General features: G+C 39.1%; 1 protein-coding gene across 1 annotated transcript in view; it reads left to right on the plus strand.

The window, feature by feature from the left end:
* The first annotated feature begins 1,526 nt into the window (after window positions 1-1,526).
* Window positions 1,527-10,077, plus strand: part of LOC147032270 (tissue factor pathway inhibitor 2-like) — a 23,105-nt gene continuing 14,554 nt past the window's right edge. The window contains exons 1-3 of the mRNA XM_085869703.1: window positions 1,527-1,748; window positions 3,610-3,807; window positions 8,709-8,891. Of these exons, the coding sequence (XP_085725829.1) occupies window positions 1,610-1,748; window positions 3,610-3,807; window positions 8,709-8,891 (520 nt within the window). The 5' untranslated portion in view covers window positions 1,527-1,609. The remainder of the gene's footprint in view (window positions 1,749-3,609; window positions 3,808-8,708; window positions 8,892-10,077) is intronic.

Here is a 10,077-nt window from a genome sequence, read left to right on the forward strand (position 1 = left end):
AAAAAAATTATTAAAAAATCAATTCCCGATTCAGTCAAGTATTCTTCGGGAGAATTTGAGAAAAATATATAGTCATCTTTTTTTTTTCTTGAAATGAATTTTTTCATCAACCGCTGTCACAACTGGAACCCAATGGGTTCACGGGTCATCTAGCATATATATATATATATATATATATATATATATATATATATATATATATATATATATATATTCAAGTGGTGCATCTTAACTTAAATAGTGACCATGGAACTGGGTGGGTGGGGAGGGGTTGATATTTCTCCTTGGGTGTGGGGTTGGGGGGCTCCACTGCATGCTGATGACTGTTTAGAATTTTCTCACTCAGACACAATGGCCAACTCTTTTCTTTGTATGATGTGATTTTTAATCATAAAGTCCACTCGAAATTGCTCACAGGCTGCTTAATGCCAGCTACGAAGAGCTGCACACTCGTATTGCTGCAACATCCTGTTTGTGAAGCACCAGGGTGAACATTTATATTCCTATAGAAAATCGGATCCAGACGAGACCGCTCCCAGGCGAGTCCAGGACCTTTGCACTATCCTGCTGGCAGCTTCAAATATCTTAGGTTAACAGCTCAAGCCTCTGCAAGTCAGGTGATGGTGTTGAGACGATTCGGCTAGTGTATGTAGTTCAGGATCATCCATCTCATTTCAAGTCTTCCCAACAACATAATGTCTTGATATTATTGTTTCCCATGTTCACTTTTTACTGTTAGGTAGATCGAACTAAGCACTTTAACAGTTTGAAGTGAAAGGTGTTCCGTGGTTATTGCCCAAAGAAAATATGATGTTAATCTAACTAATAAATGAGGAAATATTACTAATTACCAATATTTTGAACATTAAAGAGTTTATGGCGTGGTTTCTCCACAATACTTCAAATCTTCTTGTGTCAGTCTTTTGCTTTGATTGTCTCTTCTTTTACCACTGTGTACATTTTCCCAAATGCATTGTGTTCCACAAATGTGGTTTGGAAGGATTCTTGCCCAAGTTGGTATTTAATAATAAGGGGGGGCCCCCCACCTCATCCACATACAGAACCAGTGTGACCACTCCTTGGCTTTTTTCAAAAGATCTTGGCTATTCGTTGTTCACCTTGGCGTATAGGTTTTCTATAGGTTTTCTATAGGTTTCCTATTATCATCGCTTTTCCGAAACCTTGTGAATTCTTGGCTTTTTTTCATTGGCTCACCTTGACATTTATGAAAATGAGGAGTGGTCAGTCACACTGTACAGAACCTCGGTTCTGGTGATATGTTCAATCTCTTGAACACCCACTGTAGGATGTACATATATTCAGTGGGAGGGTTTGGGGGGTTGTTCTTGCCCTAACTTCCCCCAACTAGGACATTTATCCCCACCTTTTTTAGCGTGTAAATTAGGAGACCTAGTGGAGTTAACTACATTGTTTGCGAGTTACCTTCAAAAGAGACTATTATATCGCATTTATTTACTTCACAGGCCTTAACTTGCAAATCAAAAAGTGAAATATTAATCATCATGTACAGCCGCAGGCAGAGAGTGAAGTTTGGAAAGATTTCTGGAATGACGACGGGTTTCCGGCTGCTGTGTTGGGGAGGAGTTGGATGGAGATCATTGTTTTAAATCAGTTTCTCACAAAGCTCTGTCATTCAAGGACCAGTGCAATGGCTTGCCTACGTGCAGTACCCGCTCTGTTTCTCATGTTATCGGTCATTTGGGAATCTCTGCTTTCTTTCCAGTTCGGTAAGCAACTAAGTACAAGTAGTAAAATAGAGTAAACGGTGGTCCGAAAAACAACTTGCAGCTCGATATTATTCTAAGTTTTGTCAAGACTATATTTTGAAAGTAATTTTATTACTGCATTTACTATTGTAGTCCGATGCTGCATACCATGTGATTGGGTTGCGAACATTGAAAGATGACCTTTCGCCGGGATGGTAAGAAGTAAACTTGATAAGGTTGTTTAAAGCAAATGGTTGTGCACACACTATGGCAGTTGTCATTTTGGACTCTAATCTCACGCCATGTATCAAGAAGCCAAATGCTCTACAAAATACGTCCTTTGAGCGTGCCAAGTGCAGGTTGGTGAGAGTGAGCAGCTGTAGGGATTGAATCCACAGCAGTCAGTGAAGAAAGACAACAACCAGCTCTTGCGTACATCATTTGGTTTAAATATACTCTCCACCATAAAAACCGAACACGTGATTGTTGTTGACGCGATGTATTTATCATGGGACACAGCTGAGGCGCAAACCTCTCACAGATAAATGCTGAATAATGACACGTCCGTTTCATTGTGACCTCATCACATATTGCTGCGTTCTGGCGAATGTTTACACAAATTATAGGGATCTAACGTGGAAGTAACAATCTCGATACCGGGTATGTATGCCTTTGGAAGCAATTGCTGCATTGTACCGTCATCACATTGATCGTATGAGCCCTCAAACCTGAGCCTTGGGAATAGCATTCCATGCTTGAATCCACTCCTCCTTCAGCTCATCGATTGTCCGTGGTTGTCTTGGCAACGTTCAAATGCGATGATTAATGATATGCCAGAGATGTTCAATAGGATTTGAATCTGAGATGATGGCAAGCCATGGTGTCATGACATTAACATTGCCATTGACAAGAACATTCCTTTTTAGAATGGCAATGTGAGTAGGAGCATTGTCATGCATAAAGATGATTCCAGGACCATGTTGTTGTTTGAAGGTAGGAAACACACCTTACTGTAAGATCTCATTAATGTATTGATCTGCCATCAGTTTGCCATTGATACGGATCAAATTGTGTGAAAGGTTTCAACAATACCACCCCACATCATGAAATTTCTAAAACGAAAATTTGCGGCTTCCTAGATACAGACGAGGGCATATCGCTCATCGCATCTCCTGTATACCCATGCACGGCCATTATGCCTTTCAAGGAGAAACCTGGAGAATGATGGGCATGTGACCTGGTGCAGAAAAATCAATGCATGATCCGGTGGAAAACGATGGGTATGTGATCTCATGAGAACAATGAGCACTCAATCTGGCAGAGAATGATGAGCAGGCAACCAGGATGAGAACGATGGCATGCATTCTGCGTGAGAAGGGTGGGGCAAAGTCCATGTGACATGGCTGAGAATGATGCACACAACCTGCTCGACAATGTGTTCAATCCAAAGTTAGTGGGTGCAGTGTGTCGTGATAAAATCATGCGTCCTAATTTTTTTGTGTAGATTTCCTCCTTTTGCCTCACTCTTTGTTGATTCATGAATAATGCATTACTTTTGCTGCTAAAATAATTACCAAGGCCTATTGATGGATAATTTTTCTGAGTTGTGAAAAACAAATAATCGTGTAAATTTTTTGAAAATTTTGGGGTTTGGGGGGGTGGGGGTAGGAGGGTTGCATATTAGCACATGTTAAGCATTTCGTTTTGTTTTTGTCTGTAATCTTATTCCCCCTTTGAAGCCTCATGGAGGGATACAAGAAGAGTGTGGCGAGCATTGACCACATGTTTACACTGTATTTTTGCAAACTTTTGTGAATGTCAAAAAGCAAACTGATGCACTTTATTTTTTTTTATAACAATTTGTGACGTTATTTCCATGTAGAGGTTTTCCCAGAACCACGTCTTACTCATATCTGCACTCTGGACATGGACGAGGGACCCTGTCGGGGCACCATCCCACGCTACTACTACGATCGTTACACTCAGCGCTGCCGCGAGTTTGAGTTTGGTGGTTGTGAGGGAAATAAGAATAACTTTGAGACCCTAAAATCATGCCGCATGGCATGTCGTCATATTCGCAGTGAGTTACATTGATATTGTGTGTGAATTGTTACATGAAGGCATTTGCTTGGTGGTGATTGTGTGTGTGTGTGTGTGTGTGTATATATATATATATATATATATATATATATATATATATATATATATATATATATATATATATATATATATATATATATATATCCAAGCAGACATTCCTTTTGCTTTTTAATTTATCTTATTTTGCTTAATTCTTCAAACACAAAACAAATACCATGCAAATTGAGCATTACCAAGGAATATCATTGTGCAATTATTACCTCCACCAACGAAGGTGAAGGAGGTTATGTTTTCACCCCTTTCTGTCTGTTTGTCTGTCTGTGTGCAGGATATCTCAAAATGTTGTGGACGGATCCTGATGAAATTTTGTCGACAGGATGGGTGTGTGACAACAACGAACTGATTAGATTTTGGTGAAGATCCGGATCCACACCCGACTACTAGAATTTTTAAAGTGATCCTTCACCATTGGGAGATAGGGCTAAACTAGTATATGGCACGATATCTCAAAAAGTTGGGACGGACTCTGATGGAACTTGGTGGACATGTTGCGTGTGTGACAAGGAAGAATTGATTTGATTTTGGCGAAGATCCGAATCTGGATCTGGATACGATAATTATTTGATTTATAAAGTGATTCTTCACCATGGAGAGATGGGGCTAAACGAATAAATGGCACGACATCTCAAAAAGTTAGGAACAAGACATCTCAAAAAGTGGGGAATTTCGCTCCTGGAGGGAACGAGTGGTTACTATTACTAAAAGGAGACCCGTCTGTCCATACCGGGCGTAGTGGCGTGCGCCTGCAAGCCGGCTACTCGGAGGCTTGGGTTTGAGGATCACTTGAGGACGGGAGCTCTGTGCTGGGCTGCGCTATGAGAGGGTGTAGGGCAGCCCGGAATCATGGCGAAACCTAATCCTTATCCCTGTGTCGTAAGAGGCGACCAGGGTTGCGTCAGGAAGGACATCTGGCGTAATTCCTATGCCAAATCAGTATGCGGATCATAACAGATGATCCGCTGTGGCAACCACTAACGGGAGCAGCCGAAAGAGGAACAACAACAACCCGTCTGTCCATCACTCAAAGAAGAAGCAGGACCGCAAGCTTTAATGTTCCTGTTCCTGCTGTCTGAGAATAATATTCATCAGAATAATAATAATAATAATAATAATAATAATAATAATGGTCCCGTTGGAAAGCGAATAATCGATTAACTTGGTTGGAAGGTTTGTGTAATCAATTTACTTGGAACAAAAATTTGTGTCCATTTAAACATAAGGATGTCTGTTTTTACAGCCTGTCTTTCCATGATTGAAAAATAAGATGTGGGAATGGGAGATGAATGCAGTGGTTCCACTGGTAACATGTATTATTCTACGACAGCAGGAACTCTTTATAAGGGCATGGAAGGAGCACACAAAATTATGCATAGTAATACTTCTCTAAGCAATAGAAAAATATATAAAGGTATATGGAAGGAGCACACAAACAATAACAACCACAACCACGACAACAGCAGCAACAATAATTATGTGTTATCAAAGATCCCTTTTGTCGCATGTTTCTATGTTTGTATGTATGTATGTATGTATGTATGTATGTATGTCTGAACCTTATAAAATGAAAAACAGCTTTGCCACTCTCCACCAAAGTTTACACACCTGCTCAGGGTACACAGGGTCAGGGCATGGGTACAAAGCACCACTCCCTCCCCCCGCCCACCCTCATGTAAGTGTGGGGAAACAACTTGCAATTTTCACCTGTACATGTGAAATAGTGCAAGTGGTTTAACCACTGATCCCTGCTTGAGGGAGGTAGTATTGACACCATATTTTTCTCCAGGAAGTAGTGGGTATAGCACTAGTTCAGACAAATTCTCCAGCATAATCATAAAAAACAAAGCTTACTATTTGTTGAGCAGAATGGTCGTCTTAAGCATAGTTCACTATAAAACGAAAAGAAAACTTTTTAAAATGAAGTTATATTGTGCAAAAGGGATATACTGATTACATATGCTAAGTGTTATGCAAGGGGGAGTTGAGAGAAATGAATTGAACAAATTGAAAATTTAGAAAGGAAGAGAGGGGAATATGCCAGGAGAGAAATCAGTGCAGGGGAGTGTGAGAGGAGATAGGAGAATGGCAACAGAAGTACTTATGGACGAAGCATGCAATTCCTCAATTCCTCGTGTTTAACATTGTCACAATGGCGTATGCAATAAAGAGATTGTCACAACCATATCGTTAAAGGTACATTATTTGTAATATACAGTCTGCTGTTTGTTTATTTTCTTTCCTTAGCATGAGATAAGACTGCACTTTAAATGCTAGAAGGTGGATGTGTCTCATTTTCAAATTCAGTTCTCTTTTTAAACCAACGATTCAATCATTATACAAGTAAATGGTGGCTTCTCTATTAGCACCACCTGTGTATGCTCAAAGCATGATTTATCTCCTTGGCTATTTTCATCTCTTCTTTTGTGCTATATCTCTTGGGTATAAGGCAGTGCATGTAGGAAGTGGGTGGGTCTATATATGATCGGACATTGTGCTGTTTTCTCATTGTGCTACATTTCCCCAGCTGCTCCATCTTGGTCAGCTTTCTGGCTCCTTCTCTTCCGCTTCATGTTTTTGAGTTTCTTTTTTAATCAGGCAAAATAGGATCATTAACAGCAAAACAGGAATTCTACCATAATCAAAAGTTTACCAGACTCAGTGACATAATGGTTAGAGTACCCACTGAGTCTGGGAGTTCGGTGGTTCGAACCCTGGTTAAGTCAAACTAAATACTTTAAAAGTAAAAAAAAAAGAAAAAGGTATGTGCTGTTTCCTTGCTAGATGTTTAGCATTTAAAAAGGATAGAGCAAGGACAAACAGCCATAGGTTGGCAAACATTGTGCAAGCTTGATGGGCTTAATGGCCTCCTCCTGCATTGAAGTTCCTTGAAAGAGAACTCATATAAGTTGTTTATAGATATGAAAATGATCAATGGTCAAAAGGAAACAGTGTTCCTTTTGAAGTGTTCAAGAAGACTAAAAAAGAAGTGTTCAAGTGGTGACTTCATAACTTACTCACGCATGTTATAGCTGTTTTCATTCTCACCAAAAGACAAGACTTTGTGACACTTAAAAGGGTAACCACTGGATAATTGGCTGAGTGAAGAACTCTCAGACTTACTTTGCCTTTCTCCTTCCAGTCACCGACAACAAAATGAAAATAGATTTGAGAAATTGGAAAAAAAAACTCATATGCATGACTGACCATTTGTAAGTGACAATGTTGTGGCAACCAAACATTTTTAGTCTCTGCTTGGTGAAGCTTGTTCATTTTATAGAACGTTAATTTGGCTATTTAATTTTACCTCCCATGTAAGCTTTAAATATCCCAAGAGGAAGCAATTTATGCTGGCCAATATACTTCGTGTGTTTTGATTTTACTGTTAATAACCGTTTCCATTTGAACCTTTTGCATTCACAACCACCTTGCGTCGTTGGTCCACTAGATACATTTAAGCTTGATAGTCAACTGTCATTATTGTGCAAGTTGATTCCAAACACCGTGTGCATGTCACTTTAAAATATTGCTGAAAAACACCTGTGATGGAAGCTTCTTTTCAATAGAAATTTTAAAACATTTAATTGTGTTTCATGTTGTAAGATAACCTTTCTGAACAAAAGCTTTAAAATGCAAAACGAAAAATGTCTTTCTTTAGATTATATAACACTAGCTGGGGTACTTGGTATTACCCGTTGCTATTATAATCCTGTTGGCATTTTTGAGAAATCAAATTTTGATTTTTGATATTCTGTGGGGGGTCTAAAACACTTCTCTACACACTAAAGAATGGGGTCGCGGATAATTTAACATTACCTTTTAATTAGCCACAACGGATTAGGTACTATAGTGCGATTTAAAAAAAAAAACAATCCAAAACAAATCTAACTTTTTCTTCAAAAGAATATTTTTTGCCAAAAACACTCCTGAACACTCATTGATGAACCTTGGAATGTTTGTTGAAGATCTGTTGAACCATCTCTGAGAAAAATGGGCACACACACACACCTCTTGTAGTTATAGAATTGTATTTGTCATTTGTTGGAAATATTTGTTGGTGCATCGTCATTGCACGACCAAGGAAAGAAGGTTAATTAAATGATCAATATCCTTTCAATGATAAAAAAAAAAATTGATATTGGTTGCTGTTATTGCTTTTCAATGAAAGAAAGAAACAACATTATGTTACAGCACCAATTCAGCTCATTTCCACCAAATTATGATCAATCAAATCTGCACAGTAGTGTTCGACCCATACACCTGAGTCCCTTCTCCTATACTTGCCACTTGAAAAAATTAAGAAACGTAGTACAGTACTTGTAATCTCAGTTCAAGTCTTTCTGCCCAGTTCCTTTGATTCAATCTAGACTTTGTAACACTGTTTATCTGTGAATATCTGCCTTTATGATTTAAAATGAATTAGTTAAAACCCACCGACACAAAGATTGCTGCGAACTGAAGTGCTTGGAACCAAAGTGTTCAATCCCCTTCAAAAAACAGAAAAATTGGTGAAAGCTTCAACCAATGAGCCATTTATAACAAAATTTTGAGGCTTTCCTTTTTGTTTGAAACCTGTGTATTGTATGAGCACGAGCGGTTACTTGAAAGGACGTATTTTCTCATTGAGATACATGAAACATTTTTCAATGATTAGGTGCCTTCATGATGCAGAGTTTTTTCACATATTGTTACCTGGGATTTAAATGGCATGGGAAACTTACAATTGTTATAAGCCACCCTCAGGCCATGAAACCACCATCCATATTACAGGAAGTAGGAAGAGCAAACCAGTTTGTGATGTACCTGATGTTTTTTGCTGCTTTTCAGGGGTTCCAAAGTTGTGCCGGCACAAAGCAGAGACTGGATTCTGTCGTGCTGCTATCAACCACTACTTCTACAACTTGTCGTCCGGTCTCTGTGAAGGATTTGTATACGGTGGTTGTGGTGGAAATCGCAACCGGTTTCGCAGCATGAAAGCTTGCATTCATCGCTGCACTGATCCGCACAAAGGTTATAATTTTCTGTTATTTGTTAGCAAGATATAATAAGCAAATCCAGTTTAAGTTATATACTGCATTTGCATATCAATTGTGTGGTTCTTCTTTCAATTACATTTCAATTTGGTCATCAATTGCTTCATTACCTTTATTTATAACAACACACACACACACACACACACACACACACACACACACACACACACACACACACACACACACACACACACACACTGTCAGACTCAGACATTCATAGTTCATAAAATGTGACCTTCTTCTACATTCACGGCCATGTGCTTCACATAGTCACGTTATCGCAGTATGTTCATGTATTCGTGTTTTTTCGCATTTTTTTTGGTGTATTCGTGTTTTTTCGTGGGTGTACTCACAGTTTGTTTGTGGTTTATTTACAGTTTTTCATGGGCATATTCATGCGATTTGTGCATATTGTGCATATTTGTACATATATTTTTTGTGGGCATATTTCTGATTTTTCAAAGGATTTTTGATTTTTCCTTGTGAATCATGAACCGTGAGGAACCTTTTTACCCATTGAAACAATGCGACAACATTCGCCGATTCGACATGCACGACATTTTACAGGAACGTGTCCACCACGAATGTCGGGGTCCGACAGTATGACAAAAAACGTTTCAAAAAAGCTTTTTTATTTTTAACAACCTGGTGACTGCCACACTTTTCTCATGTTACCATCCCACCGCTGCCCCCATTGAGTTTAAGTCGTTCACTTGATGAATCTGTCCTCTGGTGTTGGTATTGCACAGGAATTGATGGTCAATGGCCTCTAACCACATCACATTCATATGTATGTGTATATATATATATATATATATATATATATATATATATATATATATATATATATATATATATATATATATATATATATATATATATATACATACATCCGTTGGAACCATACTCTGTGCAGAGCGTTGGTGCTGCCGAAGCAGTTTCCTTGGCTATTGGGCACAATCCTGGACGGGTCGCCACTCCGACGCAGGATATTCGAATTACTCGATCATCCCAGCAAGCTGGTACTCATTTTGCCGACCTCAGAAGGATGGCAGGCTGAGTCAACTCCCTGGTGAAGTAATTCAGCGGGCAACGAGGCTTGAACTCAGGACCCTTGGATCCCAAGCTGCAACCCTAACCACTGAGCCAACACCAGGCTATAT

The sequence above is a fragment of the Eptatretus burgeri genome, chromosome 2, assembly GCF_056783735.1.
Source record: "Eptatretus burgeri isolate ZD-2024b chromosome 2, Ebu_testis_v1, whole genome shotgun sequence".
NCBI lineage: Eukaryota > Metazoa > Chordata > Myxini > Myxiniformes > Myxinidae > Eptatretus > Eptatretus burgeri.